The sequence below is a fragment of the Pristiophorus japonicus genome, chromosome 9 (genome assembly GCF_044704955.1).
Source record: "Pristiophorus japonicus isolate sPriJap1 chromosome 9, sPriJap1.hap1, whole genome shotgun sequence".
Taxonomy (NCBI): domain Eukaryota; kingdom Metazoa; phylum Chordata; class Chondrichthyes; family Pristiophoridae; genus Pristiophorus; species Pristiophorus japonicus.
Window position 1 is genome coordinate 66,381,393 of NC_091985.1, and position 22,000 is coordinate 66,403,392.

The 22,000-nt window shown below is 46.0% G+C and overlaps 1 protein-coding gene across 3 annotated transcripts in view; it reads left to right on the forward strand.

Moving 5' to 3' along the window:
* The window catches only part of LOC139272625 (TNF receptor-associated factor 5-like), a 111,002-nt gene that overhangs the window by 84,409 nt on the left and 4,593 nt on the right, over positions 1–22,000 (forward strand). For all 3 annotated transcript variants that reach the window (XM_070888702.1, XM_070888704.1, XM_070888703.1), the window contains 3 exons: positions 1,877–1,951; positions 2,038–2,130; positions 12,990–13,130. In XM_070888702.1, coding sequence (XP_070744803.1) covers positions 1,877–1,951; positions 2,038–2,130; positions 12,990–13,130 — 309 coding nt within the window. The remainder of the gene's footprint in view (positions 1–1,876; positions 1,952–2,037; positions 2,131–12,989; positions 13,131–22,000) is intronic.

Consider the following 22,000-nt stretch of genomic DNA (forward strand, 5'->3'; position numbering starts at 1 on the left):
GACAGGATTGGTGGTCGATTGGCGGGATTCATCCAAAGTTCTTCAAAGGTCGCTTGGCTTATCGCAAACTGGCTCGCCCCTGTGTTGCTCTCCATGGAAACTGGGACCCCGTCAACGTCTACTTTCATCACCCATGGAGAACTTTCGGTGGAGCAGGTATGAGTTCCATACTCTTCTTCCAGGGGTTGAGCAACTTCACCTTCATCTGTGTCGGAGCCCCGGTGATCAGCCAACTCATCAGAGATGCGGTGAGTACGGCTTTTTCTGCACATCCTTTGAAGGTGCCCTTTCTCTTTTACATGCATAGTCTTTGTAGCGGCACTGGTGGGCCCTGTGGTTTCCTCCACAGCGCCAGCGTGGGGCCATCCAGTTTGCCCCATGTGGCGAACTCGGTTGCGGGACTTGGGGCAGCGTTTCTGCCCTTAGAAGTATCCATGTGATGCACTGCTCTCGTCGGTTTGGAGTCCCTTAGTGCTTCATTTAGATGGTCGCCAAAGTCGCACAGTGCAGCCTGTCTCCTTAAGTGTTCCAATCTTTCTACAAAAGCGTCCCAATCTTCCCCATCGGTAAATTGCTGAAAGTTGCTGAGATTCGACATGCTGAGCGTGTGGTTCGTGACCTTGTATTCTCGTCGCCAGTTGTCGTGTATGTAGGCACCTTTAGCAATGACTCCAGGGTATGATACTTAAACTGTGTAGACCTGTAGTCCTTTATTTGCAGCTCTTCGAGTGAGGACACCAAACTGTGAGCTCCTTTATATACTGGGTTACCTGCAGTGTGCAGGTAACCCTTGGGTCTCCAACAGCAGCACCCTCTGGTGTACAAGTAAGGTGTGTACAGTGCATGGGTACATTCAGTGTTGCATAACAGTGTTACAGACATCACACAGTAAACAGGCATGCATATACAACAGAGGTGACACTGGATCGAGAGTTCACTGCAAACCTCCATAAAGCTGAAAAGTGTATTCCAATTCCTGAAGGCTCCAGCTTTCAAAATTGGAAATTGAACAGCTGTGAAATGGTAGCTTTTATACCACTTTTGCAGTTGTCAACTATTCACAGCAATGGAGAGTCATTGAGAACCCGACACAGTTACCTGACATGATTCCTGAGGGACGGGAACCTCATTTAAAAAAAAACGTGGAAAAATCGTTAGGACATTGCAAAATGCTGTTCAAATAGCTTTAAGCAGCTTCTTGACTGTCTCAATTGCCTGACACACTGTTTAGTGCCAGGTCTGCAAACCGCAGCCAGAGCTGGCACCTGGGAAATGCACAAGGAGACGGGTTCAGAGCGGACTTCTGCCCCGCTGTCAATTATGGCCATTTGGATAGCGGACCTGCTTCCAATCTCGCACTCGCAGCACCGGTAAGATTCCAGCCATAGGGTCAGCAGACGTTTGACTAAAAGGATCTATATAAAATATGTTTAAGGAGTCACAATCCACGGCGAATTTCCATAGCACAAAAATTGGCCTTTACAGTAATTTGGGAATAGATTGGTTGGTCTCAGAGCACTGGAATGGCTAGATTGAGAAATAGAACTCTCAAACTGAAAGAGCAAGAAATGGCCTCTTCAAATTGCGGTTAAATGAGTATGAAAAGAGCTTTTCCCTAGTACATCTAACCCCTGATGTAACTTACTAAAGAGTGCTTTAAAATGAAACAAGCAATAGAAAAGTGTTCATGGACTTCTGTTATTTTATCACAAAACAAACCCAAAGAACACTTTTTTCCCTCCAAATAAGATAGTCCCTATCATGCATCCATAGTTATTTTATCAAGGAGCTGTCCTATAACATATTCAGATAGTCACAACTGTTAACATTATCTATACTGAGCTGGTATATCAAAATGTTTGTGGTTTCTTTGTAGCTTGATGCACACCTGACTAACTGTCCAGAAGCTGAAGTGGAATGTAGCTACAACAAATATGGTTGCCATGTCAGGGTAAGCAGGGACATTCATTGGCAAATGACCAGTATTCAGTAATTAATAACATAAAACCATGTATAATTTTGGCATTATTTTCACAGGACAAACGGAGGAAGATCGAGGAACATGAACATTCTTGTTTAAATGAACATTTGTTGCTCGTTGTCACAAACAATACTAAATTAGAAGAACAGGTAATACTTTCTGAAAAGCACTTGCATATTATTTCCCAGTAACCCCTAATATTGCCAGACTTTGCCCTTCCCTTCCTCCTAGACTCCCTCCCCAATCCTTCTTGACCATAGATCTCCCATCCTCAGAACTCCCCAGCGCCTACAATTCCCATGTCCCAGGATTCCTTTCCAAGTGCTCACAAATCCCTACACTGCTTCCTAGACTCCTGGACCACCCTCAATGCTCCCAATCCTAGGGACTCTCCACCCAGTGCTCTCTGATTCCTGGACTGCCTCCACTGCACTCAAGTACTGGGACATTCCTTCCCAATTAATTCACTGTTTTCAGATCCCTGGACTTGTCCCTATGTTCCCAGAAAACCTTGTTTTAGTTCTGCGAGACCCCAAGATCGTCCAGTACTCTCAGACCACAGAGTCTCCTCAAAGCATTATCAGACCCCCATTCCAGTACCTCGATACCATAGCCCCCCCCTCCCTTCCCAGTGCTTCCAGAATTAGGGCCAGCACTATTGCTAACAAATCAATGTCCTAGGTAATACTACTTGGCATAAGACCCCTGTTCTTTTAAAATATCTGACTAACTGTGAGTAATACAATACAACATCAGTTGATATATATATTATTTACAAAGGTACTTTAGAAAAAAATAATTTGCATTTATATGGGACCTTTCATGTCCTCGGAAAGTCCCAAAGAACTTTAAAGCTAATATATTACTTTTGAAGTGTAGTTATTCTTGTTATGAAGGCAAACAGAGTAGATGATTTGCACTCAGGAATATAAAGTACTTACCCTTAAGATACCCTTACTCTTGGCTTGCCCTTTCCTTCAACGACTGTCTGTCCCACCTGTGACAGAGAATGTAATTCCTATATTGGACTGTTCAGTCACCTAAGAACTCACTTTTAGAGTGGAAGCAAGTTTTCCTCGATTTCAAGGGACTGCCTATGATGATGAAAGTACTTACCTTGAGACATGTTAAATGTGTTGTTTTTATGTATCTCCTGTAATTCATCAGGTAAACTGTATTTGAAGAGCTGCTGTATAAAGCTTAGAATATTTTTTCATGTTGATATCTGGGGAGCTACTCCAGTGATGCCATCAGCTAAGGGGATTCTTGCAGATTTGGACTTGGACTTTTCCAGATGAATTAGGAACGACTGTCTTTCATTTCTGGCTATTTATAACACTATTTGTTATGTTTAGAATAACTCCACAAGACTGAGTACTGTAAGTTTCAAAACAGGATCATAATAAGAACATAGAACATAAGAATTAGGAACAGGAGTAGGCCATCTCGCCCCTCGAGCCTCCTCCGCCACTCAACAAGATCATGGCTGATCTGGCCATGGACTCAGCTCCACTTACCCGCCCGCTCCCCATAACCCTTAATTCCCTTATTGGTTAAAAATCTATCTATCTGTGATTTGAATACATTCAATGAGCTAGCCTCAACTGCTTCCCTGGGCAGAGAATTCCACAGATTCACAACCCTCTGGGAGAAGAAATTCCTTCTCAACTCGGTTTTAAACTGGCTCCCCCGTATTTTGAGGCTGTGCCCCCTAGTTCTAGTCTCCCCAACCAGTGGAAACAACCTCCCTGCCTCTATCTTGTCTATCCCTTTCATTATTTTAAATGTTTCTATAAGATCACCCCTCATCCTTCTGAACTCCAACGAGTAAAGACCCAGTCTACTCAATCTATTATCATAAGGTAACCCTCTCATCTCCAGAATCAGCCTAGTGAATCGTCTCTGTACCCACTCCAAAGCTAGTATATTCTTCCTTAAGTAAGGTGATCAAAACTACACGCAGTACTCCACGTGCGGCCTCACCAATACCCTGTACAGTTGCAGCAGGACCTCCCTGCTTTTGTACTCCATCCCTCTCGCAATGAAGGCCAACATTCCATTCACCTTCCTGATTACCTGCTGCACCTGCAAACTAACTTTTTGGGATTAATGCACAAGGACCCCCAGGTCCCTCTGCACCGCAGCATGTCATTTCTCCCCATTCAAATAATATTCACTTTTGCTGTTTTTTCCCCCAAGGTGTCATGTATTCAACTTTCATTGTAATCCATGTATAAACTGACCTAAGTTGTACACCGTGAGAACACTGACCACTAGGTGGTGAACTTGTGGGAAACACTCCTAACCTGGACTTTCAGGTATAAAAGGGAAAGCTCCAACCATCTTCTTCACTTTAGTGCTGGCTAATAAAGGTTACTGGTCACAGAGTGACCTTCTCTCTAGTATGGGCCTTGTGTGCATTTGTACTGTATAGGAAGGACATATTATTGGCGACGAGAAACTGGGATTTAAACCATGTGAGCATGGCCACTAGCAGCACAGATGAGAGGTACTGTGTTGGTGATGATTGGGACGACTTTATTGAGCGACTACAGCAAAGTTTTGTCACTAAGGAATGGTTGGGACAGGATTCGGCCGACAAACGCAGGGCTCATCTCCTGACGGTTTGTGGATCCAGGACGTACTCCCTGATGAAGGACCTTCTAGCGCCAGAGAAGCCGGCGGACAAGACTTTTGAAGAGCTCAGTAAGTTGATCGGGGAACACTTTAAACCGGCAAGCAGCATGCACATGGCGAGACACCGGTTTTACACGCACCAGCGGCGAGAAGGACAAAGCGTTCCAGACTTCGTGGCAGACCTCCGGCGACTGGCGAGTCTATGTAAGTTCCCAGATGCATGCAGAGCGGAGATGCTGCAAGACTTTTTTTTTATTGAGGGTATTGGACATGCTGGGGTTTTCAGGAAACTGATTGAGACCAAAGACTTAACCCTGGAAACGGCAGCTTTGATGGCCCAGACATTTATCTCAGGGGAGGAATAGACCAGAATGATGTTTGACAAAAATCTTGGTTTAAATGCAACAAATGGACAGGGAGTCAACATTGTTACCGCGGCACACAGTTCTCCAGGCAGACAGTGGCAATCGGACATGCCCCAGCATGTAGTCGAACCCAAAGGGGGAATTCAACAGAGTCAATGGCTAGCTGAATGGCGATTCATGCCATCGCAAGGGACAATGTGGCCAGTAATGTGGCCATCAACACCTGTCAATGGTGCGCTTAAGGACAGTTACAGAGACAGTCAGAGACGATCGACTGGTAATGGATCTTTTGTTTCCAACAACGGTTCATGTTGGAGGTGTGGAGGCAAACACACAGCCAGAGCTTGCAGGTATCAGCAATATACCTGCAGAAACTGCAACGTCAGCGGTCACTTGGCGCATATGTGTAGGAAGCCTGCAGCCAGGTTGATGTATGAGGAGGACGGGCCCGATGTGAGCCCTACGAAGCCAAATGGACACTGGGGGAAATCGGTGGAAGCTGAAGTTCAGCGAGTTCATGTGGAGCACATATACAGTTCATATACCAGGACGCCGCTGATAATGATGAAAGTGCTCCTCAATGGCATCCCAGTATCAATGGAGCTAGACACGGGGGCCAGCCAGTCCCTGATGAATATCAAACAGTTTGACAAGTTGTGGGCATCCAAGGCCAGGAGGCCAAAATTACTGCCGATTGACGCACAGCTGCAGACATATACAAAGGAGATCATTCCGGTGCTAGGCAGCGCCACGGTAGTCGTGACCCACAAAGATTCGGAGAATAGGTTGCCATTCTGGATTGTCCCGGGGGATGGTCCCGCACTGCTGGGAGGAGTTGGCTTGCTGTCATGAACTGGAAATGGGGCGATGTCAATGCAATTTCTTCTGTGGAGCGAATATCATGCTCACAGGTCCTGGACAAATTTGACTCACTATTTCAACCCAGCATTGGCACTTTCATGGGGACCAAGGTAGATTCACATAAACCCGGATGCCAGGCCAGTACACGACAAGGCCAGAGCGGTGCCATATGTGATGCGGGAATAGATAGAAGGCGAATTGGACCGCCTGCTGAGGGAAGGCATCATCTCGCCGGTCGAATTCAGTGACTGGGCGAGCCCGATTGTGCCGGTGCTCAAGGGGGTGGGTCGGTCAGGATATGTGGTGATTACAAGGCCACCATCAATCGGGTGTCACTCCAAGACCAGTACCCGCTACCGAGAGCGGAGGACCTCTTTGCGACGCTATCCGGTGGCAAACTTTTTTCAAAATTGGACCTGACCTCAGCTTACATGACCCATGAGCTGGCGAGTGAGTCGAAAAAGCTGACTACCATCACGACACACAAGGGGTTGTTTGAGTACAACAGATGTCCATTCGGGATTCGCTCGGCCGCCGCGATCTTTCAACGAAACATGGAAAGTCTCCAAGTCGATTCCAAGGAAGGTGGTTTTTCAAGACGACATCCTCATCACTGGTTGCGATACTGAAGAACACCTCCACAACCTGGAGGAGGTGCTACACAGACTGGACCGGATAGGTCTGCGACTGAAAAAGGCGAAGTGCGTCTTCCTAGCTCGAGGTAGAATTCCTGGGGATGAGGGTAGCAGCAGACAGGATCAGACCTACCGCTTCCAAAACGGAAGCGATCCAGAGAGCACCCAGACCCCATAACATGACGGAGCTGCGTTCGTTCCTGGGGCTCCTGAACTATTTTGGTAACTTTCTTCCCAAATTGAGCATGCTGTTAGAGCCGCTACACGTGCTCCTACGCAAAGGTCGCGATTGGGTCTGGGGGGACAGCCAGGAAAAGGCTTTTGATAGAGCATGCAATTTGTTATGCTCCAACAATCTGTTAACGCTATATGACCCATGTAAAAAACTTATTTAAACGTGCGATGCGTCGTCCTATGGGGTCGGGTGCGTGTTGCAGCATGTTAATGCCAAGGGTCAGTTACAGCCGGTAGCTTATGCCTCCAGAGGTCTGTCCCAGGCAGAAAGGGGCTACGGGATGGTAGAAAAGGAATTGCTTGCATGTGTATATGCAGTAAAAAAAAATGCACCAGTACCTGTTTGGCAGGAAATTTGAGCTGGAGACAGATCACAAACCCCTAACGTCCCTTTTTGCCGACAACAAGGCCATAAATGCAAAGGCTTTGGCCCGCATACAGAGGTGGGCACTCACATTAGCCGCCTATGACTATACAATTCGGCACAGACCGGGCACCGAAAACTGCGCCGATGCACTCAGCAGGCTCCCACTAGCCACCACCGAGGGGGCAACCGAGCATGCTGCTGAGATGGTCATGGCTGTTGAAGCTTTCGAAAGCGAAGGCTCACCCGTGACAGCCCGTCAGAACAAAGAGACCCGCTACTATCTTTAGTCAAGAAATGTGTCCTGAATGGGGACTGGGCAGCCAAGTACTGGGCATGCCCTGAGGAACTTAAACCATTTCACAGGCGCAAGGATGAACCCTCGATTCAGGCCGATTGTCTACTATGGGGAAACCGAGTGGTCATGCCCCAGATGGGCAGAGAGGCGTTCATCCGAGAACTCCACATTGAGCACCCGGGCATTGTCATGATGAAGGCAATTGCCAGGTCACACGTTTGGTGGCCAGGGATAGATGCAGACCTGAAACTTTATGTTCGCAGGTGCAACACGTGTGCCCAGCTGGGCAATGCGTCCGGACAAGCCTGAGGCACCGCAAACAGCAGATACTCAGGCCAGCGCCCAACAACCGGAGCCCCAACTCAGGTGCTCCATAAGGGAGCGTAAACGACCAGAGACTTAACCTGTGATCCCAATAAGACTTTGGGGGGGAGGTGATGTCATGTATTCAACTGTCATTGTAATCCATGTATAAACTGACCTAAGTTGTACACCATGAGAACACTGACCACTAGGTGGTGAACTTGTGGGAGACACTCCTAACCTGGACTTTCAGGTAGAAAAGGGGAAGCTCCACCCATCTTCTCCACTTCAGTGCTGGCTAATAAAGGTTACTGGTCACAGAGTGACCTTCTCTCTAGTATGGGCCTCGTGTGCATTTGTACTGTATAGTAAGGACATATTAAGCTTAAACTGATGTGACCTTAGTCTCTTTAGTAAAACTCCAGAATGCCGTAGAAGCATGGCAGACAAGCTTTTATACCTGCATGCATGAGGTGTCCAGGTCTCCCACAGGTACACCCTCTGGTGGCAAGTCTTATAATTTTACATACATAACAACAACCCCCCCCCTCCCCCCGAAGTCTTTGATACAAGTTATTTACGCGTTGAGGCAACCCGGAGCCCTTCGCTCCTTGGTCGATCGCCTGAGTTCGAACCCTGGCATGGGTGAGTTGATCGGGCCATTGCTGCACTGCAGCACGGCTGGTCTGACCGGACTGTTGGGGATGGTGGGTTCGTCCTCTTGGTTGATGGCGAGGTCGATTGCTGGTTGGGTGTGTGTTGGTGGATTGATGATGGTGATGTCCTCTTCAGGTTGTTCCTAGTTGTCAGTGAATCGCAGTTTGGTCTGATCCAAATGTTTTCTGCACGTTTGTCCATTACATAGTTTGACAATAAGCACTCTATTCCCCTCCTTGGTCAAGACAGTGCCAGCAACCCATCTGAGACCATAACCATAATTAAGAACAAACACAGGGTCGTTTACATCAATGTCACATGATACAGTTGCGCGATCGTGGTACATGTTTTGCCGGTGACGTCAGGTTTCCACATGATCATTAAGATCCAGGTGGACTAAGGAGAGCCTGGTTTTGAGTGCTCTCTTCATTAACAATTCTGCTGGGGGAACCCCGGTAAGCGAGTGGGGTCGAGTCCGGTAGCTGAGCAGAACCTGAGATAAACGGGTCTACAGGGAACCGTCCGTCATGCGTTTCAAGCTCTGCTTGATAGTTTGGACTGCCCGTTCCGCTTGACTGTTGGATGCAGGCTTAAACAGGGCAGATCTGACATGCTTAATGCCATTGCGGGTCATAAACTCGTTGAATTCCGAGCTGGTGAAACACGGTCCATTGTCACTGACAAGAACGTCGAGCAAGCCTTGGGTGGCGAACATGGCCCGGAGGCTTTCAATGGTGGTGGTGGACGTGCAGGATGACATGATTACACATTCAATCCATTTAGAGTAAGTGTCCACTACTACTAAGAACATCTTTCCTAGAAAGCAGCTCGCAAAATCTACGTAGATCCTGGACCACGGTTTGGAGGGCCATGACCACAGTCTCAGTGGAGCCTCCTTTGGTGTGTTGCTCACCTGTGAGCAAATGTTACATTGGTGTATGCATGACTCCAAATCCGAGTCAATGCCAGGCCATCAAACGTGCGACCTGGCGATAGCCTTCATCATGACTATGCCTGGGTGGGTACTGTGTAGGTCGCGTTTCCCTGCCTTTTTTTGGCAAAACCACGTGATTACCCCATAAGAGACAATCCGACTGGATGGGCATTTCATCTTTGCGTCGGTGAAAAGGCTTAATTTCTTCTCCCATTTCCCTGGGAATAGCCAACCTGTTCCCATTGAGGACGCAACTTTTTACTATTGAGAGCACGGGGTCCTGGCTAGTCCAGGTCCTGATCTGACTAGCGTGACGGGTGACCCCTCGCTCTCAAAAACATCTATGACCAGAAGCAAGTCTGCGAGTTGCGCCATTTCCACCCTGGTAGTGGGTAATGGTAGCCGGCTGAGAGCATCAGCCCAGTTCTCCATGCCTGGTCTGTGGCGGATAACATAGTCAGAGGTGGACAATGTTAGTGCCCATCTTTGGATGCAGGACGAAGCATTGGTGCTTATACCTTTGCTTTCTGAAAACAGCGAAATGAGCGGTTTATGGTCAGTTTCAAGCTCGAACCGGAGTCCAAATAGGTATTGGTGCATTTTCTTAACCCCATTTTCACATGCTAACGCCTCTTTCTCGACCATACTGTAGGCTCTTTCAGCCTTGGATAGACTTCTAGACGCATATGCAACCCGTTGCAGTTTGCCTGATACATTGGTTTGCTGTAACACACACCCAACCCCGTATGAAGATGCATCACAAGCTAGCACTAAACGTTTATGTAAAGTCTTGTCCCCTCAGTATAGATTCACACGAGGTATGTAGTGAAGTCAAGATCACTCTGGACCTGCACCTTTATTTCACAGCTCTGGAATGCTGCACTTGCCTGAGACCTGTGCTTATATACCTGTCTCTTGCAAGTGCACCCCTGGTGGTAAGGTTTGCTGGTGGTTACAGGTCATATCTTATTACAGTCATGTATAGCATGTTAGGATACAGTTATATATAATAATGTAAGATACATGACAGTTTACACGGATCATACAGTACAAGTAACTATGTTAGAACATAGTAGGTTTCTGGCCTTCTCAAAGGCTGTCTCTTGAGATTTACCCCAAACCCAATCATCACCCATATGTAGCAACATATGCAATGGTTCCAGCAAAGTGCTCAACCCGGGTAAAAAATTACCAAAATAGTTGCGGAGTCCCAGGAACGAATGCAGCTCCATCACATTCCGTGGTCTGGGTGCATTCTTGATGGCCTCCCTCTTTGAGTCCGTGCGTCTGATGCCATATGCCGTAATTTTTCTCTCCAAGAATTCGACCTCTGGCACCAGGAAAACACACTTGGAGCATTTCAACCCGAGTCCCACGTCATCTAGTTGACTTAGAACCTCTTCCAGGTTGTGCAGGTGTTCGATGGTGTCACGACCGGTGATCAGGATGTCGTCTTGAAACACAATGGTGCATGGAACTGATTTCTGCAGATTCTCCATGTTCCTCTGGAAAATGGCAGCAGCTGAGTGAATCCCAAAAGGGCATCTGTGGTATATGAACAGTCCTTTGTGCGTGTTGATGCACGTCAATCTTTTCGAAGATTCAGCCAGCTCCTGTGTCATGTAAACGGAGGTTAGATCCAATTTGGTGAACAACTCCCCCCCCCCCCCCCTCCCCCCCCCCCCCCCCAGCTAACATTGCGAACAGGTCATCTGCCTTGGGTAGTTGATACTGCAACGAGACTCGGTTGATCGTTACCTTGTAGTCTCCGCAAATTCTGACCATGCCATCGCTTTTTAACACCGGAAAAATTGGACTGGCCCACTCATTGAACTCAACTGGCGATATGATTCCCTCTAGTTGAAGTCTGTCCAGTTCGATCTCGACTTTCTCCCTCAACATATATGGAACCGCTCGAGCTTTGTGATGAACAGGCCGTGCATTTGGGACTAGATGGATCTGCACCTTAGCGCCTGTGAAGTTGCCGATGCCTGGTTCAAATAGCGATGGAAATTTGCTCAGCACTTTAGCACATGAGGCATCATCCACCGAAGATAGTGCTTTGATGTCATCCCAGTTCCATTGGATCTTTCCTAGCCAGCTTCTGTCAAACAGCATTGGGGCATCACCTGGTACAATCCACAGTGATAAGTCAGGCACAGCTCCATCGTACAATACCTTCACTGGCGCACTGCCAATGACTGGTATGAGCAGTTTTGTATGAATCGGGCTCAGCTTGGGCCTTTGGGCCTTTGTGCCTTGTTGCCCCACAGTTTCTCAAAAGCCTTCTAGCTCATGACTGATTCGCCCCCATGTCCAACTCCATGGAAACTGGAATGCAATTTAATTTGACTTTCAGCATTATAGGAGGGCTCTTGGTGGTAAAGGTGTGTACCCCATACGTTTCTTCCTCGGCCTCGGGTTGAGTTGCCTCTCTTACTCGCTCTGCATAATCGACCATCTTCTGCCGACTCTGATACATGGTGAGTCGCGTTTGCACATTCGCTGGAGGTGCCCTATTGTTCCGCAGCCTTTGCACACGTAGTGCTTGAATTGACATTGATGGGCTCGATGATTACCCCCGCAGCGCCAACATGGTGTTGATGGATTCGTATTCACGCCCCATGGCAGACTCTCTCATCCTAGGTCTTGCAGCTGCAGACGTGTAGGCCTTACCATGTACAGTTCTGCCAGCTAACGGCATTATTTTATGCACAGTACTTGCCGGTGAGCTTCGATGCTGAGAAGATATCTGTTTTGTATTATCGTTCGTGGACATGAAAGCCTGGGCTATCATGATGGTCTGGGGATTCGGTAGACAGCAGCTTGCGAAGAATGACCTCGTGGCCGATTCCAAACACAAAGTCCTGCAGCATATCCCCCAAATATCCAGCAAAATCGCAAGGTCCCGCAAGGCGTCTTAGGTCAGCGACGTAACTTCGGATTGAGGTGTTCCTGAACCAGCGTACACAACTCTGAATATGTCTTTTCTGTTGGTTTCATCGGTGCTAGCAGATGCTTGATGAGGCCATATGTTGTCAACCCACAAACGGTGAGGAGAATCGCCCTGCACTTGATCGCTTTATCGTCCGCATCCAGCTTGTTGGCCACAAAGTACTGGTCGAGACGTTCAACGAAGGCTTCCCAATCATCGCCCTCTACAAATCGCTCAAGAATACCAATGTCAGCCATAACCGCGTGAAAGTTCATGATCTGTTACTCGTCGCCAATTGTTATGTTTAGAATAACTCCACAAGACTGAGTACTATAAGCTTAAACTAACGTGACCTTAGTCTCTTTAATAAAACTCCCGAGTGCATGGCAGACAAGCTTTTATACCTGCTTGCATGAGGTGTCCAGGTGATCCTTGGGTCTCCCACAGGTATGCCCTCTGGTGCCAAGTCTTATAATGTTTACATACATAACAATTTACATTGAGGTTTTGCTGTATTGCTGGAGTTAAAGAAAATACAGGAAAATGCCCACAAAAGGCAGTTATAATGTATTTGGGGTCAAATTGCAAGTTTTGCACAAGAAATTAAAATTGAAATGTAGATAAACATACTGGGTAAAAGTTCAAACAATTGTACCCCATTCATATGCATGTTCCCATGGAGCTGAAGACAATTGTAACTTAATTATGCAGTTGGTCCATTTTGCAGTATTTCCTGTTACAATTAAGTTTTATTCAAAATGCTTTCCTTTGTTTCTTAATCATAGATTTTGGATTTGAAAAAAACTGTATGTGAAAGGAACCAAGTTGTCACTCAGTTAGAAGAACAAATCAACAAATTTGATGTTGAGATTAAACAATTGAGTGAGCACATTTCCAAAAATGACGACGAAGTTGCAAAAACACAGGTAAGAAATTTCTGTATTCTCATAGATCACCATCTTGATAAATAATACCGTCACTTGTGTTTTGCGTGCATTTTAATGATCACAATAGGTTTGGATGAAAAAGACCGTCCAGCTCATTTTATCTCTTCCTTCCAGAACACCAGCTCAGTTGCAGCATCTACCCTCCCAATACTGCATCTGGTTGTTTCTTAAACCCATTCCAGTTATTGAGCACACTCTGAACAAAGAAATGTTTCCTGCTGCATATTCTAAATTTGTCCCTCAGAATCTTAAACTTGTGCTCTCGTATCCTGCTGCCTGGCATATCTGAAAGTGTTGATTTAAGTTTACTTTCTCAGCCCCATGATATATTTTATATACCTCTGAGATCATAGAATCATAGAAATTTACAACCCGGAAGAAGGCCATTTTGGCCCATCGTGTCCGCGTCAGCCGACCAAGAACTATCCAGCCTAATCCCACTTTCTAGCTCTTGGTCCGGCACTTTAGATTACGGCACTTTAAGTGCACATCCAAGTATCCTTTAGAAGTGATGAGGGTCTCTGCCTCTACCACCCTTTCAGGCAGTGAGTTCCAGATCCCCACCACCCTCTGGGTGAAGAAATTTCCCCTAATTTCCCCTAATTTCTCCTCTAATCCTCCCCCTAATTACTTTAAATCTATGCCCTCTTGTTGTTGACTCCTCTGGCAAGGCAAACAGGTCCTTCCTATCTACTCTATCCAGGCCCCTCATAATTTTATACACCTCAATCAGGTCACCACTTAGCCTCCTCTGTTCCAAAGAAAACAGACCCAGCATCTCCAATCTTTCTTAAAGCCAACATTTTCCAGTCCAGGCAACATTCTTGTAAATGTTCTCTGCACCCTTTCCAGTGCAATCACATTTTTCCTGTAATGTGGTGACCAGAATTGCACACAGTACTCCAGCTGCGGCCTAACCAGTATTTTATACAGTTCAAGCATAACCCCCCTGCTCTTGTATTCCATACCTCAACTAATAAAGGCAATATTCCATATATCTTAACCACCTTAACTGCCTGGCCTGCTACCTTCGGGGATCTGTGGACATGCACTCCAAGGTTCCTTTGTTCCTCTACACTTTTCAGTGTTGTACCATTTAATGTGTATTCCCTTGCCTTGTTCGACCCTCCCAAATGCATTACCTCACACTTATCCAGATTGAATTCCATTTTCCACTGTTCTGACCAGTACATTGACATCTTCCTGCAGTCCGTAGCATTCTTCTTCATTATCAACCACACAGCCTATTTTAGTGTCATCTGCAGACTTCTTAATCACACCCCCAACATGTTGCTTTAAGAGCTTGCGCAAGTAATTCCTCATGTATCCTCCCTTTGAAAACTCACTCATTAGAGTCTACAGACCAAGGACATCTTAACAGGCATCCCCACAGCATGAGGAAGGTGCATGAGAAGGAGAAGAAGGAGGAGAGCCAGTAACCTGCTGCCAGAGCAGGGAGAGCACAACCAAGGGCCCAACCAGAGGATGGTGTATTAGCTCTTTTTACAACTATTGAAGTGGGGAACCGCATCTTCACTGCCTGCTTGCATAGTTGTGAATTTGGAGAAGGATATTTGGAGAAGGCATACACACTCAAATGCATACAAGAAGTATTGACTTCCTACTGCCAGTGTAACATTTATGATTGAAATGAGATAACTATCATGCCAGTATTTTCTCTAGTAATTACAATGTGAATGATGGTACAGTCACCAACGTTAAAAACTTACCTTTTGGCGCAGGGCTTCACACCAGCTGATTTTATGCTGCTGCAAATGCTCATCCTTACTGGGCTGCTTTGCTAAAATTGCACGGATATGTGTTAGTCTATTTTGTTGGGGTCACACTGAATAAGGTGCTGCACCAATGCCAAGAGTGCAGTATAAAAAGCAACATAACTGATGCAAGAATAAAGCTGATTTTACGCTGTCGCTGTTTTATTTCCCTAAAAGCTGTCTCCTGGCATTTACAACTGCTAATTCTGGCTCCCTAATCATGGCTGCAAACTCAGACTCGCACAAAGCTGGTATGAGCTGTTGTGTATGCAATAACTCAATAGACTGAATGCTGTAAACTCCGAACAGGTACAAACCTGGCTGTACTTTATTCAGGCCCAAAGTGATTACATTACAAGATGGCTGGCTTTTTTATAGCTGGGCCGCACACATGTGCACATAGCCCAATGACCTCCGACAGTGGCTAGTAAACCCAAGCATACATACATAACAATATCCCCCTTTAAGATATTAGTAACGGTCTTTTTACAAATTGAGATGGTCCGTGGCTTTCCGCTCCCGAATTGAACCTCTCAGTTCAACTCCAGCCGTGGGCGAGCATTCTGAGTCTGTTATGACTGGGGGCTGGGTAGCTGATCTGATGGGAGTGGCAATGACCACGTCAGGGATTGAAAGTCCAGATTCATTGATGACAGCGGTGTCCTCTGATTGAGGGTAGGTTGGTTGGTCACTGTTTTCCTCAGACTGTTCTGGTTCATCCGTGTGCCGCAGCTTTATCTGATCGACATGTTTCCAGCATGTCTGCCCATTCTTGAGCTTAACGATAAACACTCTGTTACCCTGCTTGGCCGTAACAGTACCGGCGATCCATTTGGGACCTTGACCATAATTCAGTACGTACACAGGATCATTGATAGAAATGTTGCGTGACATAGTAGCGCGATCATGATACTCTTGCTGACTTTGATGTCTGTATTCGACACGATTATTCAAGTCAGGGTGGACAAGAGAGAGTCTGGTCTTGAGACCTCTCCATCAATAGTTCAGCAGAGAAGACCCCGGTAAGCGTATGGGGTCTTGTCCTGTAACTAAGCAATATGCGTGACAAGTGAGTTTGCAGTGAACCTTGAGTTATACGTTTCATACTCTGCTTGATGGTTTGGACCGCACGCTCTGCTTGTTCATTGGATGCAGGTTTGAATGGTGCTGACCTCACATGTTTGATACCATTGAGTTTCATGAACTCTTGAAACTCCATACTCGTGAAGCAAGATCTGTTGTCGCTTACAACGATGTCAGGCAGACCATGCGTAGCAAACATGACACGAAGGCTCTCAATGGTAGCTGTGGATGTACTGGATGACATGCTTGTACACTCTATCCACTTGGAATAAGCATCACCACAACTAAGAACATCTTTCCCAGGAAGGGACCTGCAAAGTCGATGTGGATCCTGGACCATGGTTTCGATGGCCACGACCACAGACTCAGCGGCGATTCCGCTGGTGCATTACTAAGCTGCATGCAAGTGTTGCACTGATGCGCACATGATTCCAGATCAGAGTTAATTCCAGGCCACCATACATGAGACCTGGCAATGGCTTTCATCATGACAGTACCGGGATGCATGCTATGTAGATCATGCACAATTTTCTCTCTGCCTTTCTTGGGCTTACCAACACAATTACCCCACAGTATACAATCTGATTGAATGGATAGTTCGTCTTTGCGACAGATGTAAGGTTTGGTCTCCTCACACATTTGCTTGGGTATGGCAGACCAATCACCACGAAGGATACAATGTTTCACAACCGATAATATCGGATCCTGGCTGATCCAGATCTTAACTTGTTGGGCCATGACAGGGGTTCCTTCACTTTCAAAAGCATCCATGACTAACAGTAGGTCTGCCGGTTGTGGCGTTTCCACCTCCAGTATGGGCAACAGCAGACAGTTCAATGCATCGACACAATTCTCAGTGCCAGGTCTATGATGAATGACATAATCATAGGCAGATAATGTCAGCACCCATCTCTGGATGCAGGTCGATGCATTGATATTGATACCTTTTGTTATGTATGGAGAAAGAGTGAGACTGAACACTGTGAGCTCAAAGTAAAGTGTGACCTTAGTCTTTTATTGCAGGTCTCCAGAGTGCCTCTCCAACCTGTGAGGCCTCCTTAAATACCTGTGCTCCCAAGTGATTATGGGATCCCTTGGGACTCCAGGGGATGAGCCCTCTGGTGGCTGTGCAGAGTAAATACAAGTTTACATATATAACACCTTTGTTTTCCGAAAATGAAATGAGTGGCTTGTGATCTGTTTCCAGTTCAAACTGAAGACCAAACAGATACTGATGCATCTTTTTAACCCCATACACACAGGCTAGTGCTTCTTTCTTGACCATGCTGTAGGCTCTTTCCGCCTTTGACAAACTTTTTGAAGCATATGCAACAGGTTGTAATTTGCCCGACTCATTAGTTTGTTGGAGCATGCAACCAAATTCATATGACTAAGCATCACAGACCAATATTAGACGCTTACACGGACCATAATGTACCAGCAGCTTGTTAGAGCAAAGCAGATTAGTAGCTTTCTCAAAAGCTCTATCTTGAGACGCACTCCAAACCCAGTTGTCGCCTTTTCTTAGCAGCATGTGCAGTGGCTCTAATAAGGTGCTCAATCTAGGTAAGAAATTACCGAAGTAGTTGAGTAGACCCAGGAACGAACGCAGCTCCGTCACGTTCTGAGGCTTGGCTGCATTTTTGATGGTCTTGGTTTTCGAGTCCGTAGGCCTGATACCGTCAGCAGCAATTTTCCTTCCCAGGAATTTGACTTCCGGTGCCATGAAGACGTACTTCGAGCATTTCAGTCTGAGGTTCACTTTGTCCAGACGATGTAGAACCTCTTCCAGGTTGTTCAGATGTTTGGCGGAGTCACGACCTGTGACCAGTATGTCATCTTGGAGCACGATGGTTTTGGGGACGGACTTCACTAGACTCTCCATGCTCCTCTGAAATATGGCTGCAGCCGAGCAAATTCCAAAAGGGCACCTGTTGTAGATAAGTCCTTTGAGTCTTGATGCATGTAAGTTTCTTCGACGTGTCGATCAGCTCCTGTGTCATGTAGGCCGACATCAGATCCAGTTTAGTGAACGACTTCCCCCCGGCTAGCATTGCAGACCGGTCATCGGCCTTCGGTAACAGGTGCAGCAGGTAATCAGGAAGGCGAATGGAATGTTGGCCTTCATTGCGAGAGGGATGGAGTACAAAAGCAGGGAGGTCCTGCTGCAACTGTACAGGGTATTGGTGAGGCCGCACCTGGTGTACTGTGTGCAATTTTGGTCACCTTACTTAAGGAAGATATACTAGCTTTGGAGGGGGTACAGAGACGATTCACTCGGCTGATTCCGGAGATGAGGGGGTTACCTTATGATGATAGATTGAGTAGACTGGGTCTTTACTCGTTGGAGTTCAGAAGGATGAGGGGTGATCTGATAGAAACATTTAAAATCATGAAAGGGATGGACAAGATCGAGGCAGAAAGGTTGTTTCCACTGGTCGGGGAGACTAGAACTAGGAGGCACAGCCTCAAAATACGGGGGAGCCAATTTAAAACTGAGTTGAGAAGGAATTTCTTCTCCCAGAGGGTTGTGAATCTGTGGAATTCTCTGCCCAAGGAAGTAGTTGAGGCTAGCTCATTGAATGTATTCAAATCACAGATAGATAGATTTTTAACCAACAAGGGAATTAAGGGTTATGGGGAGCGGGCAGGTAAGTGGAGCTGAGTCCACGGCCAGATCAGCCATGATCTTTTTGAATGACGGAGCAGGCTCGAGGGGCTAGATGGCCTACTCCTGTTATGTTCTTATGGTCTATGTTCTTATTATGATCCTGTTTTGAAACTTGGTTGACCATAGTCTACATGAATCCTGACAATGCCATCACTTTTCAACACGGGAACAATGGGGCTAGCCAATTTGTTAAATTCTACCGGTGATATGATCCCCTTCACGCTGGAGTCTGTCCAGTTTGATTTCGACCTTCTCCCTCATCATGTATGGAACTGCCCAAGCTTTATGATGGATGGGCCTTGCATCTGAGTCCACATGGATCTGCACCTTGGCTCCCATGAAATTGCCGATGCCTGGTTCAAACAGCGAGGGGAACTTGCTCAGCACTTGAGCACATGGAGTATCCTCTGACGATGACGACGCTTTGATCTTGTTCCAGTTCCATTTGATTTTTTCTAACCAGTTCCTGCCGAACAGCGTTGGACCATTGCCTGGAACAATCCATAATGGTAAATCGTGAACCGCACCATCATATGACACCTTGATTACTGCACTGCCAATCACGGTTATGAGTTCTTTAGTGTACGTACGCAACTTGGCATTGACTGGACTCTGCTTAGGCCTCACAGCCTTAGTGTCCCACAGCCTGTCGAATGTCCTCTGGCTCATTATTGATTGACTCGCACCCATGTCCAATTCCAGCGATACCGGCACACCATTAAGTTTTACATTAATCATTATCGGTTGGCTCTTTGTTAGGAACGAATACAGTCCATACACTTCCTCCTCTGGTATCTCGGATTGCATATCCAGATCTGCGCTAGACTAGTCATCATCCTCCACGTGGTGTGTCGCAGCATGCTTGCTCAGTTGCGGACACAGGCGCTGGAGATGCCCCACTCTTGAACAGCCTTTACAAATATACTGTTTAAACCGACACTAATGATGTCGATGATTTTCCCCACAATGCCAACACAGTGATATCGGATTCATTCCCGTTGGTGGACTTTGAGCAGCCACAGGTTTCGCGTACGTAGTCAGGTAGGCCCTGCTATATGCAGCTCTGCCAAACGACGATACTATCTTGTTTACAATATTTGCTGAGATCCGATTTTTCAATGATATCTGCTTTAAGCTTTTGTCCGTCATCATGCATGATTGGGCAATCGTGATGGCCTTGCTCAAATCCAGCGTCTCCGCCACCAGTAGCATACACAGGATCACCTCGTGGTTGATGCCGATTACAAAGAAGTCCCGCAGCATGTCTGTTAATGCATTTCGAACTTGCACGGTCCAGCTAGACGTCTTAGGTCGGCATCGAATTCCGATTCATCTTGGCCCTCAGAATGATCGTGCATATAGAATCTGGTTTGAGATGGTCAAGTACCAGAGCACAAAATTCCTCATAGTCCTTGTCCGTTGAACTTAAGAGCGAGAGGAGATTCTTTGAGTACATAGATTTTCAGACCGCAAACCGTGAGGAGGACTGCCCAGCACCGAACTGCGTCTGCCTCTTTCTCCATTTTGTCGCCCCAGTATCACACACTGGGAATCGAGGAGTTAAACACCCGCCCTAGTATCAAACACTGGGAATCGAAGGGGGTTAAACACCCAGTATCACACACTGGGAATCGAGGGGTTAAACACCCAGTATCTCACACTGGGAATTGAGGGGTTGAACACCCGCCCCAGTATCTCTCACTGGGGGAATCGAGGGGTTAAACACCCGCCCCAGTATCACACACTGGGAATCGAGGGGTTAAACACCCGTCCCAGTATCACACACTGGGGGAATCGAGGGGTTAAACACCTGCCCCAATATCACACACTGGGAATCGAGGGGTTAAGCAGTATCTCACACTGGGGGAAGCCCAATGACCTCCGACAGTGGCCCCACCTGGTGGCTAGTAAACCCAAGCAGACATGCATGACATGAGAGAGCCAGATGTAGTAGCATAAACATGAGGAGTTGGATCCTTACCCCAGTCTGCCAGAATATGATCAAAACAGAACCAATCTAGCAACAGCTTAAGATTCCTTCCAGGATGTACAGTTTATGAGGTGGGTTGATATGCCCCGCAAGGATGTGCACAATGGGCTCGGAACAAGTAGCCAAAAGCAAGTGTCCCTGATTTAACCATTTGTGCTTGATTGGCTCACTGGTTGAGAGGTATAGATGTGGAACAGATTGCCGGCCAACTCTTCTGATCAGAGGAGAAAATTAATAAAAATTCCTCAAGGATTCTAGGTTTAAACCAGTAGAACCCATTACCCCCCTAGTCAATGTTGAAAATGTTTATTTCAATAACTCAAATAGAGCTTTGAAAATAAACAAAAAATTCCATAGCTATATATTTGCCTGCTTTACCTTCATTTTTACACGTTACATTTTTGAAAGCATTGGCTATCTGTAAAATAAGAATGTTATTTTATTTATCTCGCCAATGATAGAGGAAGTGTTATTTCTATCTGTCAAGTTACACTGAAACTGTTCAACCAGGAATGAAACAGCTATCATTTATAATGTTCTTTGCATGTAATTTTACTTTTTCTTACTGAAAGCAGAGCAGAAAGCACCCAGAAAATCTGGATTTAGTCCTGTTGTTGAAATAGCTAAAATAAACAATAAAAGCCAGAAACTCCCCAAACAAACCAAACTACTTCATAACTCATGCAATCATAAGCAAGATATATTTGCTGTAAATCGCCGGGTCCTGAAGTATATTGTATTCATACATATGACATGACATATGTTTGTTTAAAGTTCTTTTACACCACTCTGGCTGTGGAGTGAGGCTATCCACTACACAAGAGAAACAGCACTGCACAGGAGAAGTCTAGATTTGATTCTTTTTACCCACACTGAGGGATTAAAATGTGTAATCCATTTATTTTAAATCTCTGCACTCTAAAAGTAATGCATTATGCTTGAGATGTTTTGACATGACAAAGCACCATACAAATGCAAGCATTTAATTAAACTTGCAGTGATGATGTCACGGTTGTTAAACCTTTAGTGTGAATGGCCTTGTGCTTAACCTACATAGGGTCACAGATCCTGTCAGCAAAGCAAAAGATTCTAAATGTAAAGAAATCACTTCTATGCTTGTTTTAAAAAAAAATGAAAATGAATTTTTAAACCTAAACATGAAACAATGATTAACCTATCACTTGTGGTATAAGCAGAAAACAACACCACATGCTGAAACATTTGCCTTTTTCTTACTATTCCATTAATAAGCTAGACTTATTGAATTGTTAAAAATTGTGTGATTGACATTTTGACACGTATCTTTTAACAATCTTTCAGTCATATGAGT